The sequence below is a fragment of the Lucilia sericata genome, unplaced genomic scaffold, assembly GCF_015586225.1.
Source record: "Lucilia sericata isolate MDLA Ls3-8-SP2 unplaced genomic scaffold, ASM1558622v1 Contig000003F_arrow, whole genome shotgun sequence".
NCBI classification, from domain to species: Eukaryota; Metazoa; Arthropoda; class Insecta; order Diptera; family Calliphoridae; genus Lucilia; species Lucilia sericata.
The window spans coordinates 1,722,818-1,742,094 of NW_023994044.1; the positions used below are offsets into that span (position 1 = coordinate 1,722,818).

General features: G+C 27.8%; 2 protein-coding genes across 4 annotated transcripts in view; one reads left to right on the forward strand and one right to left on the reverse strand.

Moving 5' to 3' along the window:
• LOC119599839 (cytokine receptor-like) overlaps nucleotides 1–19,277 on the forward strand; it is a 60,468-nt gene that overhangs the window by 24,672 nt on the left and 16,519 nt on the right. For all 3 annotated transcript variants that reach the window (XR_005231099.1, XM_037949749.1, XM_037949757.1), the window contains exons 3-5: nucleotides 12,971–13,089; nucleotides 14,007–14,149; nucleotides 18,159–18,270. Coding sequence is in view for 2 of the 3 variants with exons in the window: in XM_037949749.1 (XP_037805677.1) it covers nucleotides 12,971–13,089; nucleotides 14,007–14,149; nucleotides 18,159–18,270 (374 nt within the window). In the remaining variant the exon portion in view is untranslated. The remainder of the gene's footprint in view (nucleotides 1–12,970; nucleotides 13,090–14,006; nucleotides 14,150–18,158; nucleotides 18,271–19,277) is intronic.
• The window catches only part of LOC119599871, a 65,133-nt gene that overhangs the window by 23,985 nt on the left and 21,871 nt on the right, over nucleotides 1–19,277 (reverse strand). The window lies entirely within an intron of this gene.

Consider the following 19,277-nt stretch of genomic DNA (forward strand, 5'->3'; position numbering starts at 1 on the left):
TTTGCTTTGTTATCCTTGGAAATGTTTTCTTTTGTAAACAAGTTTTTTATGTTTTTCTCCACTTCAGGTTTACTTTCTTTAGAATCAGAAGGATTTTAATGTTCTCCTAATATTGACACTATAGTTGAATAAATGGATTTGAATTACAAAAGGTATAACTTGTTAACCAATTCCTGTTATATTTTAATCTAAAAATTTAAAGATTCAAAAAAATATATTTTTTCGTATTGTCCGAGGTCTGCTAAGGGTCGGAAGATTTCAAATTTAATTTCTTTAATTATTCAGAAAGATATGTTTTATTTCCAAAATGGTGAGCACAGACACAGGTAACAATTTTCTAATTTTATTAAAATGTTAATTCACGGATTTAAATCTGACTCGCTCTCCTAGATATTTCAAAAAAAAAAAAAAAAAATACCCTAATATACACATATGTATGTATATTAGGGTATTTTTTTGTACGTATTTTTGTATTTTTTTCACGGATTTAAATCTGACTCGCTCTCCTAGATATTTCAAAAAAAAAAAAAAAAATACCCTAATATACACATATGTATGTATATTAGGGTATTTTTTTGTACGTACATACTATGTATATTCATAGCAGTGAGTGCGTGCATGAATAAGTCGTTCTTCTTCCATTTATTGGCCAATCTTTAGAGCGAACGTATTGTTTTGACTTTTTATACTTTTGCAATTTAAATGAACGAGTTTTCTGTTTGTCTGTTTTATTTTTCTTCTGCACATTGTGTTTTGTTTAATTTTATTTGTGCCAGTTCTGAGAAATCATAATTTAACATTTTTAACAATAAATGCCAACCAAAAACAACATCGCTGCAGCCAGCGATCTCTACCACTACTTCAGCACAAATCACCAGGAGCCAATAACAAGAACTTTAACCACACAGCCTATGTCATCATCAGTTTGTCCAATGAAACTAAATACATATGTATGTAGGTATGTACCACAATAGGCTTCGACTCTACAAACAATTGCAATATTCTTCATTTGATGCTAGAGAGAAAGTAATAGGAATTATCAAATCAAACTCATATTTTTTATCCCAAACTCATATTTTTTATCCCTTTATTCACAAACAACATTTTATTTTATAAAAGGTTTATAAAACTAAATTTCCATACAAAATTTGATTTGTAAATCTATATAAAAATGAATGTGTGTTTGTTTGTATGTTTGTATGTTTGAACGTTATAGACTACAAAACTGCTGAACCGATTTTCTTGAAATTTTCACAGCGAATTCCTTTATGTCTGGAATAGGTAATAGGCTACTTTTTATTTTGAAATTTCAAGTATATTTGAGATAATATAACAGTTAGAGTCCTCAAATTTTGTCGGAGCCACTTTAGTGTCAATATGATTATTTAGGACAAAAAGTAGGCGGACTAGCATTAGGGGGCGTGGCACCTCCCATATAAATTAAAAACAAAAATTCGTTTATCTTAGAAACAATTACAGTTAGAATCTTAAAATTTTGCACAAATAACTTTAACATCCATGTTAACATTTTGGAAAATAAATTGGCGGACTACCCATGAGGGGAGCGGCACGAAATGCAAAAATTCGTTTATCTGGGAAATTAATAGAACTAAATTCTTCAACTTTTGCACTAAGAACTTAAATATTCGTCTGAACATTTTGGATGAAAAAACTAACGGGCGAGCTTTCAATTGGGGGCTTGGCACTACATAAATGAATTAAATACAAAATTTCGTATATCTTGGAAACTATTATATTATTCAAATTTTTCATAGATAGATAGAAATTGGCGAACTTTCAGTAATTTGCTTGGCATCTCTAATATGTAACATATTGTAAATCTAGAGAACTATTGCAGTTAGAATCTTCAAAATCGTTAAGTGGGTTTTTTATTTATACTGCTTTTAGGGTAGCAAAGCACACTGCACAGTGGTATAGGAAAAAAAAAAAGAGGGAAATAATTCGGTAACTTCTAAACGGTTAATCCGATTTTAATGAAATTTGGTGTGCACAAAGAGGAGGTGTTGTCGAGTTTAGGTTTTGAATTTGGACCTTATAGGCCAACCAGGGGCCCGGCGGGGGGTCATCAAATTAGGACACCTCGGCTATGTTAAATTTTTAAAACGATCCTATTTCTTCATTTGAGTTCCGATTTAAAAAAAATTTCGTATATAGAATCTCCTCATCGAGCACTATAAAAAATGTCGTCGTAGCAGTAAATTATCTCTTATAGTTTAGGAGATATTCGCATTTGAATATTAAAATTTTAAAATTTTTACCGTCCTTACTTTAGTTTTTTTGATAATAGCAGGTCCAAATATTTCCGATTTTCGCCATTTTTTTTATTTGCTTAACAACAAGTTTATATACCAAGCAGTGAAAGAATTATGTAAAAATCATGACTGAGTCCAAAGTTATAGGCATTTAAATTTAAAAAATTAAAAAAAGGCGATTTTTTGTCATTTTTTTGGGAAAAAAGTATCTTTTTCTTTTTAAGTTATCTAAAAAGTTTCTAAGAAGATGTATATAGAATTTATACTTTTTGGAAAGCTGACTTTACATAAAATACGATAAATGAAACAAAACCTAAAAATTTTTGATACCGAGGGGACCAGGTCCATCCAAAAAAACCCTATTTTTTATGGAAAATTAAATTTTGAGCAAAAATTCTCAAATCGCATAGTCGATATCAAATTATAGTGACCTGTTTTATATGACCCAATAAGTTCTTAATCATTTTGTAACGGGTTTCGATAACCCCGCCCCTGGTATGGATATAATAGGCAAAAAACCAAAAAATCCCATTTTTGGGATTTTTTAAAACTTTTTTGGGAATTCCGGGATTTCTAATAAGAAAATTCGAAATTTTGATTTAATTTTGGATTTTAAGTAAAAAAATCTACCTAACTGTAAAATTTCATCAAAAAATATTCATAAATAAAATTTTTATTGCAATTTGAAAAATTTGTATCTTCGCAAAAACTGAATAAAAAACATTTTTTAATTTTTTTTAAAAAAAGTATTCCGCGAATTTTTTAATTTTCAAAAATTATATACAGTTTTGAAAAATAGACAAAATTACCTTTCCATTGATATATAACATGCCTACCTAATGTTTTTTAAGTGACAAATTAATTAAGGAAAACTCAACATCTTTTAGAAAATTTACCTAGCACTATTATTTTCATCCATATATGTAACAAATTTAAGAGTTAACCTTATGGATGAAAATAATAGTGCTAGGCAAATTTTCTAAAAGATGTTGAGTTTTCCCTAATTAATTTGTCACTTAAAAAACATTAGGTAGGCATGTTATATATCAATGGAAAGGTAATTTTGTCTATTTTTCAAAACTGTATATAATTTTTGAAAATTAAAAAATTCGCGGAATACTTTTTTTAAAAAAAAATTAAAAAATGTTTTTTATTCAGTTTTTGCGAAGATACAAATTTTTCAAATTGCAATAAAAATTTTATTTATGAAATTTTACAGTTAGGTAGATTTTTTACTTAAAATCCAAAATTAAATCAAAATTTCGAATTTTCTTATTAGAAATCCCGGAATTCCCAAAAAAGTTTTAAAAAATCCCAAAAATGGGATTTTTTGGTTTTTTGCCTATTATATCCATACCAGGGGCGGGGTTATCGAAACCCGTTACAAAATGATTAAGAACTTATTGGGTCATATAAAACAGGTCACTATAATTTGATATCGACTATGCGATTTGAGAATTTTTGCTCAAAATTTAATTTTCCATAAAAAATAGGGTTTTTTTGGATGGACCTGGTCCCCTCGGTATCAAAAATTTTTAGGTTTTGTTTCATTTATCGTATTTTATGTAAAGTCAGCTTTCCAAAAAGTATAAATTCTATATACATCTTCTTAGAAACTTTTTAGATAACTTAAAAAGAAAAAGATACTTTTTTCCCAAAAAAATGACAAAAAATCGCCTTTTTTTAATTTTTTAAATTTAAATGCCTATAACTTTGGACTCAGTCATGATTTTTACATAATTCTTTCACTGCTTGGTATATAAACTTGTTGTTAAGCAAATAAAAAAAATGGCGAAAATCGGAAATATTTGGACCTGCTATTATCAAAAAAACTAAAGTAAGGACGGTAAAAATTTTAATATTCAAATGCGAATATCTCCTAAACTATAAGAGATAATTTACTGCTACGACGACATTTTTTATAGTGCTCGATGAGGAGATTCTATATACGAAATTTTTTTTAAATCGGAACTCAAATGAAGAAATAGGATCGTTTTAAAAATTTAACATAGCCGAGGTGTCCTAATTTGAGGACCCCCCGCCGGGCCCCTGGTTGGCCTATAAGGTCCAAATTCAAAACCTAAACTCGACAACACCTCCTCTTTGTGCATACCAAATTTCATTAAAATCGGATTAACCGTTTAGAAGTTACCGAATTATTTCCCTCTTTTTTTTTTCCTATACCACTGTGCACTGGGTAAAGCTAGTAGTTTATAAAATAAAATTTTGTTTATGAATAAGACCTTTAATATGTAATAAAATCCCTATTTAAATTTGTTTTTGTAGACCATAATCTCAACCTTCGGTTAGACTATAACCGGTTAAAATAATTTTTGTATAAAAAACTGTCAATAAATAACAAAATTTAACAAAATTTTTAATCTTTAAATTCCGCAAAAACTAAAACGAAAATACAAAAAAATTGAGTTTTTATTATTTTTGTCGATAGGGTCCACATTTATTTCGAGTCTGGGAAAATACATTAGCAATAAATAAGGAACACATGAGGGTTTCCAAAACTGCTTCCTGTTTTACGATCCAAGATTTGGGAGTTTAGAACATTTGTTCTAATTTGTTTTAATAAAACAAATTGTTGAAATTCGGAACACGCCTTAGGGGCAAAATTTTCGGGAAATAGTAGATGTTTTTTACATTAAAATATTCTCTTTAAATTTGTTTTATGTAGAAGGTACATATGTTCTAAAATATTTTATTTTAAATTAAAAAGTAAAACCTATTTTTTTGTTTGTGATTAGAAATTTTTTGTAAAATCGATCGAAAATTACGACCAAAATATAGCACATTTATTTGAACCCAAGAAAATGCTCGTTTAGAGCATGTGTTCATTTATTTAGGATGATTGGTTATTAACTTGTAGTACAACGTATAATTCTACGTCTTCTTGTCTGTTCCAAAAAAGTCGTAATCTTTTTTGTGTGAATAAGTTGTGTGGATGACAGTAAGTACCCAGCAGTTCGGGTAGACAGTACCGTACTTGCTATTTAATTTATTAATGTGCTTGTCATACGAGAAAGTCAATCGTAACTCACTCCATAGATTACACAGCCAGAAAGCAAGTATGTACAAAAGAGTCAATACATGGCAATGAACATTTTCGCTTAAGATCATTTTGATGTGTCTACTTTCTAGATTACTTGGGGACAGTAAATTAACGACTATCCTCGCTCTCGCTTAAATAAAGGAACACTATAGTAAGTAAGAACTGTCTTCACTCTCGTTTTCAAATATGTAAATTATTATTTGAGACTTACATATCTCACTTTTCGGATATTGGGATTTTAGATGTTGGGGAAAATGTTCACATTTTTTTATTTCAGTATACACATTTATTTCGGGAAACATCCGAAGTAGTAATATTCGTTTAACATTGCCAAAATAGATTTTCTTTCGTTATACAAATTTGTAATTTATAGAAATTTGGCATATCCCGCACACGCTATATTTTTCTTTATAAAGAAGTTTATTTAAGTTTTTAGAAAATGCATTTTTGGAATTATTCCATAACAGCGTTTTTTTTAATACTTTAATGAGAGCCAACCAGACGTAAGTGGAACTGACTGCCATTTTCGGATGCATTGACTCTTTGTTGAACTGCTGGGTAGACTTTTGTTTTTGATGGTAGTATGTATTTCTTTTTGGGTTTTTTCTTATTCTTTGTTTGCAAGAGTCAGATTACTGAGAAAAATTAAGATATCTGGGAATTGTTATAATTTTATGAATGTTTTATTTTGATCAAACTCTGAATGGTAGTAAAAGAAGGATTTAAATAAAGTTAAATTTAATTTCTTTCAAATGCATTGTATTTTAATATTAAAACAAAGAGTTACATATCTACTCTAATACTTACCTATTTATATATTAGAGTGGTGTCCAAGTTTGTTTCATTAAATCATGAATTGTTTTATTTAAGTATATTTAATATAATTTAACAAAATATACATTGTAAAATACAAGAAAACATGATATTCGATACAGTTTATTAAAAAAATGAATTCAATTAAATTTTGACCAAATGGCAAGAAAAATTATATTCGATCACACTTAGTTTCATTCCAGATATACTCGTCTATGAATAAACATTTTCTATATAGATTCCGCAGTTAGTGGACAATTGTGCACTGATTTAAAAAAGGTTCTGCACATTTTGTGTGACTTTATGTCATTTCGCGTTAAAATCTGATTGTTAGTAAAGGTTTCTTTCTTATTTTGGAATTGAATAACTAACCAATCAACCATTAAATCAAAACTTCTATGTATTTATATGTATGTATGTGTACGTCGGGTATATTATTACCTATTTCTTTGTTGATTTTAAAACAAAACATTTTTTCTCCGTCTTAAATATTGTGTATTTAAATGGAAATAAATATTTCAAATGAATATCATCCATGTACGTACTCATAAGTTTCCATATGTAAGTATGTACTATGTCCTACATTCATACGTAAGTAGGAACATGCATAAATACATATTATGTACATATGTATATATGTTTATTAGATCTGACCGTACAAATAGATTTATGTATTTCGTTAGAGTTCCCATTATCGGATGGGCCTAACTTTTTGCATCTCTTTAAATTAATAAAAAGCTAAATTATATACATTCATACTTTTTAGGGGCCGGTCTAATAAACGGTGTATGTATGAATGTACGCTGTTGTAGAACAATTTAAAGAATTGATAATTTCTTGTTATTGTTGAAAACTGATATTATTTATTAGAGATGTTTAATTTCATGTCCCATTCGCTGTTTTTACTCAGAAAAACGTTTGCTTTTCACTCTCCATTTGTTTTGATAACGATTATTTAGCGCTAAATATTTTGTTTGTGAATAAAGCCCAGTGTATATTTAAACTGGAATTTTAGTTTTCCATAAGAATTATGTGCATTAGAATAGCTCACAGGAACAAGTTCTTTGTTATATTTTTGGATTTATGTTAATATAAAACTGATTTTTGCCGATTTTCGAAGGGAGACTAATATTTACAAGTCATTTATGGACTTGTAAAAGCTTTATCAATTTTAGTTAAGTTACATAAATATTTAACATAATTATGAGTTCCAAAGCCATATTAGGGAGGTCCCGTTGTATGGAAGTTAGGTGAAATTTAAACCAACATAAATAGGATTCGTCCTTGTACCAAAAGTTCCTGTACTTTATATACGAGGTTTTCATGAACGGACATGGCTTAATCGACTAAGAAAATTGTTCTAAGCCCATTGGTGGGTATAAGACCAATATTTTTATGCGTTACACATATTAGCACAAACTTATAATACCCTTCCTCCCCCACTATAGTGGTGTAGGTTATATTTAATAATGATTCAATGATAAAATATCGTTTCAAATTGTGAAAGGATTTACGAAACCAATTTCACTCGTTTTCATAAAGTGTCAAAAACAAAATGCGCAGCTCCTAATAAAAATCGCTTTTTATTAGATTTTTTTAAATTCAATTTGAAATTCTATCAATATACCTAAAGCTATGTATACAAGATCTTACAGATCTAGCAAAAAAATGTTCGGAAAATGTCTATAACCGTGTGAACTTAAATACAATTTTTGTAAACTATTGTAAAACAATAATATTGTTAAACATTTGAAAGATAAGTTGTTTCTATTGTCCACACTTTACATTAAAATAAACAAATAAAATTGTAGTAAAAGTGAAACAGTTCTGGCAATGTCTAACCCTGGATCTGGTAACTTTTGCCATACAACAATCTGAACTAAAGCTGGAGTTGCACACCACGCGTTCTACGCTCCTTCGTATTTTAAGCGTCTGTCAAAAAAGTAGAATCAATGTAGTTGTGTGCTGCTATGTACTTTCTACTTTTGTAAGCGCCATAAGCTGCGCAGAAACATGTCAGCTGATTTTGACAACTAATTCTATTTTTAATGTGTATTTATCAATTTCATTAAACTAAAACGATTTTAATTGAGAAAATATATGTAAATAAAAACTTAAAAAAACACGAAGTTTTTTACAAAAAAAAAAGAAATGACGCTTAAAAAACGTAATGCTTTGACTAGAAAACGCGTACTGTGGTGCTTCAGCTTAACAATTTTTGTTGGCAATTTTTTCTTACATTCGTCTGAACTGACAATTTACCTATTGCAAACAATTTTTGATTGTCAGTACATTGTCAGATCTGACAGAATTGTAAGATCTAACAAACGTTATATATAGCTTAACATATACAAGATCTATGTTTCCGTACTCATCAGCTTTGAAGGTTTTAGTTACAAATAGTCATAATTAATCAGAAAAACAAAAAAAACATATATATAAATTGGGAAAATAATTTGACATATTCAATAATTAATATTTAATTCTACTTTAAATGTTCATTAATTTGTACATCACCGAATTCAAAGTTATGATTTATCAAGAAAGCTTAAGGCCCGTAACCATATAAAATTTTTATATATTTAATTCCGTGTATTTTATTTTCCTCGAATGCAGATGCATTAAAATAATTTAGCTAAATTTGCTGCGTAAAATAAATTTTTCATTCGTCCCATTTATTTTTCATTAAATTACCTAAAACGTTTTTTTTTTTTTTTTTCAAATCAAATAAATATTTATATTATTTTCTTAGAAAATTAAAAAATAAGTTCAATAATTTAACGCGCGTTTTATATATTAAAAACGTAATTTACAAAATTTGAAGAAGTATTTTTTATTATTTTGTTATTGTACAAATATTATTTTACAATTTCTTATCACTTAATTTGTCACTTCCATCACGAATACGTGAACTTTTTTGCTTAGAAATTAAGGGATTATTTTAAGCGCCACTGTTTGACAAGTACCATTTACACAGAGAAAAAGTGATTTGTCGTAAAAACTCGAGTAAAATGTTTTCGCTATAACTTAGTGATAGGGCCCAATTTTGGTTATAACCCTAGTATACATATGTACATACATGTACATACATATATACATGAAAAAAAGTTATAAAAAATATTTACAAGGACTTTGTGACTAGATAAAAATGAAGCTCACATCAAATCATGAAGCTATATACCAAAGAATAATAAGAAGTTGGACTATGACATTGTTTTATAACAATAACATTTCCTTCTCTTCACAGACGAGTTCTGTGTAAATTCAACACACTTGTGAGAACTCAATTCTCTCACAATACTTCAAAACTTTTTCGCGAAAATGCCGGGATAATAGGACTTGAACGACGTTTTTTCACAAACACATAACTATTTTTTAATTTTTTACACAATTTTATCGCATTTAACAATCCGAAATATTTTTATTTTTCACAAACTAAAAAAATATTTTTTTAATTTTTTTGACAATTAATTTTTGTGTGTTGAAATTAAAATTGACAAAACAAAGTTGTATATTTTGGTATTGAAAATGAAATAATTATTTAAAATAAACTTATTTTTTTGCAAAAAAAGAGATTTTAAGTCCGAAAAATATATTTATTAAATGTATACGGATTAGATGTGGGCAAAATAAATTAAAAAATCTGCGAATGTAGAAATTTAAATGTTATTTATTTTTCCTAAAATTTTTATGTACGATTTTATGCAAGTATGTATGTTTGGAAAGTGTGGTGAAAGTGGTTGGAGCTCCAATACTAAAACAAAAATTCTACCAATACATACTTAGAGTTAGGTACCGAATGACAACTCCTTTACGTACCAACTGACAAGCCCCAATTTCTTTATATTCTTTGCTATATACCAAAGAATAATAAGAAGTTGGACTATGACATTGTTTTATAACAATAACATTTCCTTCTCTTCACAGACGAGTTCTGTGTAAATTCAACACACTTGTGAGAACTCAATTCTCTCACAATACTTCAAAACTTTTTCGCGAAAATGCCGGGATAATAGGACTTGAACGACGTTTTTTCACAAACACATAACTATTTTTTAATTTTTTACACAATTTTATCGCATTTAACAATCCGAAATATTTTTATTTTTCACAAACTAAAAAAATATTTTTTTAATTTTTTTGACAATTAATTTTTGTGTGTTGAAATTAAAATTGACAAAACAAAGTTGTATATTTTGGTATTGAAAATGAAATAATTATTTAAAATAAACTTATTTTTTTGCAAAAAAAGAGATTTTAAGTCCGAAAAATATATTTATTAAATGTATACGGATTAGATGTGGGCAAAATAAATTAAAAAATCTGCGAATGTAGAAATTTAAATGTTATTTATTTTTCCTAAAATTTTTATGTACGATTTTATGCAAGTATGTATGTTTGGAAAGTGTGGTGAAAGTGGTTGGAGCTCCAATACTAAAACAAAAATTCTACCAATACATACTTAGAGTTAGGTACCGAATGACAACTCCTTTACGTACCAACTGACAAGCCCCAATTTCTTTATATTCTTTGCTATATACTAACTTCGATGTATTTTTTTTTTTTCGATATTCTCAGAGACTATATGAATTAAGATTCCAAATTCCGTCAAATTATATGTTTAAATTCATTAGCACTTTTTTTGTAAGTGTCAATTATTTATAAATACATCTGTTAAAGAATTAAAAGTTCATCAAACGCATTCCCTGAGATTAATTTCTAAAGCTTTCGATGTAGTTGAATTAATTCCCTAATGGAATGATTTATACGGGATGTTATATTAATTGTGAATGATTAAATTTGTTTTTAAACTTAAATACTTTTCCAAACATTCAAATTGTTATTGATTAAATAAACGTTTTATAATTCAAAAACATTTTATATTTAAGTAAATAAGTAATTTAAATAAATGTACATTCATATGTATGTAGACCGACTCACTCTGTATTTTTAAGATTTTTTTTGAAAAAATTTATTCAAATTGGTGTACCATTTGAACACCGTTAGACACGGCTTCCAAACACCTTCTAAATTATACTACATATTGTATATTTTGTTTAAGAAAAAACTGTACATCGAAAAAAAAAAATAATTAACAATGGCCTTTTTTGTAACCGGTCTAAGTCACGAACGGCCGTCGTTAGACTTAAAATATTTTGGGAACCATCATAAAACAAAAGAAAGATTTTTGATGCTGGGTTGTTGCAAATTTTTAGAACCCTGTTTTCAAAAATACCGATTTAATTGAAATTGAATTCAAAAGAGCGTAACAACAAATTAGGAATTTCCACAAGTAAGAAAGTTCAAATGTGTTTATCGATGTTAGGATACAATACATGTTTTTGTCTTTCCTGTAAAATTTGTAAAAGTGTTGTTACGCTATTTTGCATTTCAGGTGGCGATATGTAAATATCCTATGGGGGATACGTTTTTACATGCCCCCCATAGGATATTTTCTTGAGAACTGTCCAGCTCACAAACGGGCAACACTAAACGCAAAATATTTTGGGTAACATTATATGACATAACAGCGAATATTTTGAGAAGGGTAAATCAAGCTTCATTTTTTGTGAGTCGATCTAATGTACATACATATATTAGAGGTCTCTCAAAAAACATCTAGTTTTGTTTTATGAAGATTTCCAAAAATGTTGGATCAAGTAATGTCAGTCTCATATACATATATACACACAGAGATATACATATGTACACAGAGGGAAAAATAAATAAACACGCCTGGTACCAAATTAACACCAAATTTTTCAATAACATCCATTGTCAAGTATATACATATATACAACAACAACATGCACATCCGTTGTCTAAAAGTTAATAAACGTGGTAAGCTCAAAATGCGTTGTAAATAGTCAGCTTACCACGTTTGTTAATATTTAGACAACGGATGTGCATAAAGTTTAGATTGCGACAACGAATTGTTGCAATTTTGGCAAAGTTGCGTGGTCTACATTACATGCTGTTGTTGTATGTATGTATATACTTGACAATGCATGTTATTGAAAAATTTTGTGTCAATATGGTACCAGGCGTGTATATTTTTTTTCCTCTGTGTAATTTCAAGTTGTATGGTCAAAGAAAGCTGGTAGAATTATAATCCTCTGAACATTGGAATTGTAATTATCTGATAAATTATGTAGATGTTTATTTTAATTATGCCCGAAATCAGAAAAAATAAAAGACAACAATATTTAAAATTTTATATGAAAAACATTAATAAAAACTGAGTAGTTTTCGTATAAAATTTTAAAAATTGTTTTCTTCTCTTCTTTCTGAATTCGGGCATTAATGTGACCAAGTGTTTAACGCTAACAAATTTAATATCAAATTGGCAAATTTTTCATTCAGTATATAAATCCATCAATCCATTCTTACAAAGTGTTAGTTCTATTGGACAATTATTTAATAATGAAGCTTCTAAATTATTTACAAAGAATCTTTATGATACAATTGCTCAATATATACATACGTTCCGGGTAATCTAGCCAGTAGACAATTGTTCGTTTTAGTAATTGAGAGGGTAGTAAAAATTTTGTTATTACTATACTTTAAAAAGTGGTTATTTTTCCCATTGAAAAAAAGATAACAGAGACAGTTTTTCATATGCGATTGCAATTTATGTATATTTTTTGACTTCAGCTCAGGGCACGTAAAATATAGTGACTCGGTTATATATATACTTATGGTTAACATATTATGTTTTTATGTATATATTAATTACATACATCATGTTGACATTTGTTCATACGTACATACATACATATATGTAAATAATTATTATGTTTTACTCATAATTTCCTATTCTCAGTTTCAGTTGTTTTCATTTCATCGTAACATTTCTTATTGCTATTCAGCCGTGGACATTGACGACATGTTCAGGTTACACAGGAGTAATGACAGCAGCGGCGTCTACAAAATCTCCAGGCGGTAAGTTGAATAAAAATTGTAATATAAATTTAATTTGCAATATTTATAATTTGTTATGACAATTGACAATGGCGTATATAAAAATGGATGAACCGAACTTTTCACCTTAATATATAAATATTTTTGTAGATACCCTGCAGGAAATGGAACTAGTAGTAATCTACTAGTACCAAAATCACCAGTACTAGTTCCCAAAAGTAAACTTTCCTATACCATCCTAATGCTCAAATTAACTAGTTTGAAAAATTACTATTAGTATTAGTACTATTAGTTCTAGACTTATACTAGTACACTTGGACACAATTGGGTCCTTTAGAATCAGTTTATTACTAGTTTTAATATTCACAAAACGAAAAAGTACCAGAAAGTTTAATTTTATAGATTTTCAATCAGCGTGCTACGTGTGCCAAAAAGGCCAAAAAGTACCAGTCATAGAGCTAAATAGTATCAAAAATTCATTCCTGCAGATTTAATTTTATGTTTCTAGGTTCAATATTATAAACAATTCTAAAGGTACTTTTTGAAGTAGGAAAAAGTACCAAAAAGTCCCTTTTTATAGGTTCTAACTCACCTAATTTCCTGTTTCTAGGTTCAATATTATAGAATGTTCAAAAAGTTACTTTTTAAATAACGAAAAAGTACCAAAAAGCACGCTTTTAAGGTTCTCACATAAACCGGGCTCTACATGCTTAATTTCATGTCTTTAGTTCAATAAAAAATAAAAATAAAATATTTAATATATGATACACATAACCGATTTCGTTTCAAGCATTTTGGAGCTAAATATTTTAAAATTTGAATCTTTATAAAAAGGAATTCTCTGGTACTTTTTGGTTCTGGAATTTCTGTAATATTGAGCATAGAAAAAGGCATGAAAATTTACAATAATGTTTATTTTATATATTTTCTTGATCTAGAAATGAAACCAGAATCGTTATCAATTTTAATTGGTGGTAGTGCGAATATAACGTGTCGACTTTCAAAGCCCCTTAGTTCGGATATATGGTTCCTAGAAGAAAAAACAAAATGGCCAATTAAACAACCATCCGATAAAATCAAGGTAAATATTTTTTTTATAGATAATTTTAGTGTAATAACAATAAAAATCTAAGTTAAGAAAAATCAAAAAAATCAAAAAAATCTTAGTTAAATATTTAATTACGATATTTAAACAAGAATATCTCTAATAATTTTTCTCTGTTAATTTGAATTAAATATTTTAATACATATATCTTTAGATAATAAAAATTACTTAGAATTTATTTCTTTTATTATTATTATTTATTAAGTATATCAACATTATTTACGAGTACATATTACTAAAGTTAAAAGAAAACGAATTAAAACATTCCCACGTTACATTAATTTGGGTTTGTTGCAACAGTTGTGCTATTAGCATTTCTTTTATTTATTTGTTACAAATGTCAACAATTCGAAATTTATTGCAGACAATTATTCGCTCTCTTAACTTTCCAATGACAATGGCAAAAGTTTTTTTTCTTTAATAGTTTTGTATGTAAATACAATACATTTTTTAAAATTTGTTTCTTATTATTTTTCAAATTACTTCTCGTATCGAAAATAATTGAAATTTTGAAAAAAAGCTATACATATGTAAATTCACACTGCGAATATTCTGTGAGAGTTCGCATTATTGAGAACTAAGTAAAATAGGTTTTTATACTTTTTTTAAATGAAAATGTTGCTAATTTATTGTGAATTTCGAAAATTCTAATTCAAAGACTTGTTATAATAAACAGATTTGTTTGAAATTTCCCACTTTTTTCTCTAATTTACAGGAATATCAAAATACTGTAATTTTTACATACATATGTATGTATGTATGTATGTGTGTATGAATGTATATTGTTAAAGGTTTTAAATTCCTCCTTTGAATTCCTTTCACAGAAACCCTATTGCTAACATTTAATGTGTGTTATTTATATCTTCTAATGACAGTTGGCAATTGTAGCTGAAACTCCAATGTATTTGTTTGAGCTCTTCACAGTATATATGTACATATGTACTTAACGTGGACTCTGGTAGTTTTTTAAAGAAATATGTAAGTGCATGTAGATATATTTACATATTATCAAATTTCCCATGTGATTCTACCTATTCATATAGTGTTGTTCAAAACTTTTTTTAATAAAAACTAATAGGTTGTGTCATACATATCTAAATTTTTAATAAAATTTAGAAATTTAATTGTAATTCTTGTTATTATAGATGTAAATTCTTTATCCGATATTTAGAAATTAAAAAGTACATTCCTTTAGTACTGTCAAAATTTTATTACTTATCGAAATCTATATGGAATTACCGTTCTAAATACAAAGAAAAACTAAAAATTCGCTTTGATTTTCGAGTTCTTTAATATTTTTAAAACCAAATTTTTAACCAGAAAACATAATTTTCTTAAATGGCGCATTTTCAAATCGCCATTTCGGAACTATATTCTCCGAAATCATTCGAGATTTCGGAGAAAATAGTTTTTTGTAATTCCTTAGTACTATGTTTTTTATATAAAACCATTTCGGAATATAAAATTTCAGATATGTACATCTAAAGTTTAAGTAAAATTTAATAATGTTAACCATAAACTGTGAAGGTCAAAGTCAAGCCATGCAATATTCGGAAATTTTATTGAAACCATAGTGAAATATTATTTTGATTTTAACTGATTTAAACATAAAAAATATAGTGATCTCATATTTATAAAAAGTCCAGCTGTTTAGTTTTGTACGCCAAAGGGTTAATGGAAATCGTTACCGCATTTTTGATTGAAAATATGTATGACATTGATCCGGGCGAAATGTAGTGCAATACAGCGACAATTTACGATAACTTCATTTTGAGAAATCGATATGACACCTTTTGAGTCCACGTGAGTTCAATAGTTTATGCTGATAATTCAGAAAAATTTGAGGCCAATTTTGTTATTTGTTGCAGACGGACAGTGTAGTTCGAAAATTTTACGACCGAATTCTACTTCGTCAAGAACAAACATTTATGCCATGGATTAAATCTTTAGAATAAAATAATTTGCTTGAATAAATCTTTTTTTTTTGATGTTACTCTTTACAATTTTAATTCCTACCGGGATTAAAAAGCTTACATATAGTAGCAACAAAAAGTAAACCCTTTGTTTTAAGTTTGCTACAAATAAGTTCAATTATTTTTTTTTTTTTTTACCAAATATGCATGTTAAGTGTCAGTCGGAACCGGCAATTAATTCCTATAGAAACATTGTTCATCGAAAGTATTTTCAGAATATAAGCTTTTTAAGATATCTATGTATATATGAAATATATTGAAAATTAAAAATTGTTTTAAAAACTAGATAATTATTGGATACTGTTAACATTGAGTTAAAAGCTTTACAAAAGTTTTGCCTTTCACTGTATACGCGCAAAATTTGTATATTACACGAATTAGCATTTTTTTGTAATTCGTATTTGTATTCTTAATTCGTGATTGATTTAAATCGTAACAGTTGCAATAAACTTAAGAAATACGTTTTTTTCTGAGTTTCCCTGGTTCTGTTTGCTGCTGTCTGTCATTGTTGTATTCATTTATTTTGCGTTAAAATATATTTATGTAAAATGTATTTTATGTACTTATACATACATATTTACATATGTATTAGAGGCGCCCTTAATAATGTATTAACTTATGGTAAACCTTTTACTTAATATAACCTGAAATAACTCAAAAATCGAGTTGTCGTTATTTCTTGGTCATATCTGAGCAATTTTTGAACTGGAATGCATTATGTTTTAACTTATGATTATAGATATATATACTCTTAATATGATCTTTATAAATATCCAAAAATTGTAAATAAGATATTTAACAGATATGTATATCGCTGGCAAATAGATACCATGTTAGAAGGATAAGTGTTTCTAGAAAGTAGAGTGATTTATTTAAATAGAGGCCCTTAATTATAAAATCTGAGTCTACTTGAACTAAACACTAGTTACTTTAAGATACTAACGAATAAAATTATACTCACCGAAGGCAAATTAATCTTTACGGGCACCTCTAATGTACATTTTTATTTATTTAAGCCATCCTTCTTACACTGGTTAATACATATGAACATATGTATGTAAGTAAATACTGTATTATTTTGAAATAAAAATGGCCTCTAAACTTGTAATTTGGCGTCTTTTTACTTCGTTATAGGTAAATGCTACTTGCATACATATTTATGTATGTATGTTTATTTGTACAATTGTAAATATGCTACTGTGTAAGTCCATTAAATTATAGAAGAATTCTTGTGAACTATCTGACATTTGGTTGATGTTAATATTCGTACAAAGTTGGCTTGTTTTACAGGCCAAACTGACATATCATTAATGTTGTAAATGTATTATGTATTTTATTTCAATACGGGTTTTCACAACAATGCCATTTGTCAGAACTTTTGAATGATTTGCGGCAATGTGACTGTGGCGATACTTTGAATCTGTTTTTGAATCTTAAAACAATGTTATTTAAATAGAACTGTTTGTTAATCTATGAAGTGTATGTTTGCATATAATATTGTCTTTTTTAATATGTTGGAATTTATATTCAACACAACCTCATCCAATAAGATTTGTCCGATTTTTATTGTTTGGCTCCATACACTACATTTTTCAAAATTTATGCAAAAGTTGTGTTTTAATCTCGTGTGAAAATTAAGATATTCAATTCCTAGGAAAAGGTAACAACCAAGTATTCCAATTTTCACCATCAAATATACAATATAATAAATAATTTGTATATAAAAGTTTAATTCCGCATTAAGCATATGAACATTTGACAATGTAGGTATTTTTATATCCTACTTATTACTTGTTATTATTAAAGATAATCCGGGTTTTGGAAATTGTCGAATAGTCGATAACCCAAAAATGTATAGATAATATTGGGTAAATTAAATAATTTGTTTAAATATCTCGACTTATTAGATTGTATGTATATTTATGTATATAATATTCTTAGTTTTTATTAATATTTTATAATTATTTAAACAATTTAATGATTTATTTAATTTATTTATCTATATTTTTCAGATAATTGATTCATATACGGCCGTACTAATGATACAAAATGCTGTTGAACAAAACAGTCGGTATCAATGTAAGGTTGGAGAACATGCAATCGGAGAGTCAGAACTATTCGTGGGTATGTTGATATTTGTTGAAATTTTTAAAGTAAAAATTATATTTTATACCCCTCACCTTCGTGAGAAGGGTATATATAAGTTTGTCATTCCGTTTGTAATTTCTACAATATATTATTTTCGACCCTATAAAGTATATATATTCTGGATCCTTACAGATAGCGGAGTCGATTTTGCCCTGTCCGTTTGTCTGTGTGTATGTTAAAATCAGTTTTCAGAAGACCGCGGATATCTGCGAGATCCGAATTTTCAATAATTCTATCGGAAATACGATCGAATAGAACGCTATTTAAAATCAGCCCTATCGTCCCATAAATAACGAAGATATGAGTAAAAATTCGAGACCAATTCTGAAAATTTCATTAAAAATTTACGTTTTTCGTGCATGCTTATACAGAAACAATAATCAAAGAAAAACAAAACACAGTATCAAACGGTAAATTGTTTTGTTATTGTAATTTTTTTTGTTTATAAACACAAAACAAAGAATGAACATCATGTTACGTTACGTTGTTATTGGCTAGAAACATGAAATTAAGTATGTAGAGCCTGGATTAGGCTCATTAAAGGGGACTTTTCGGTACTTTTTCGTTCTCCAAAAAAATATACTTTTTGAAATTTCTATAATATTGAACCTAGAAACATGAAATTTAGCATGTAGGGCCCTGATTAGAACCTATAACAGGGGCCTTTTTGGTACTTTTTCGTTCTACAAAAGGTACTTTTTGAATTTTCTATAATATTGAACCTAGAAACATGAAATTAAGTATGTAGAGCCCGGATTAGGCCAGCACACATAAAAGGGGACTTTTTGTTACTTTTTTTTCTATAAAATGTACTTTTTGAATTTTCCATAATATTGAACCTAGAAACATGAAATTAAGTATGTAGAGTCTGGATTAAGTGTGAACCCATAAAAGGGCACTTTTTCGTTCTTCAAAAGGTACTTTTTGAAATTTCTATAATATTGAACATAGAAATATTAAATTATGCATGTTGAGCCCAGATT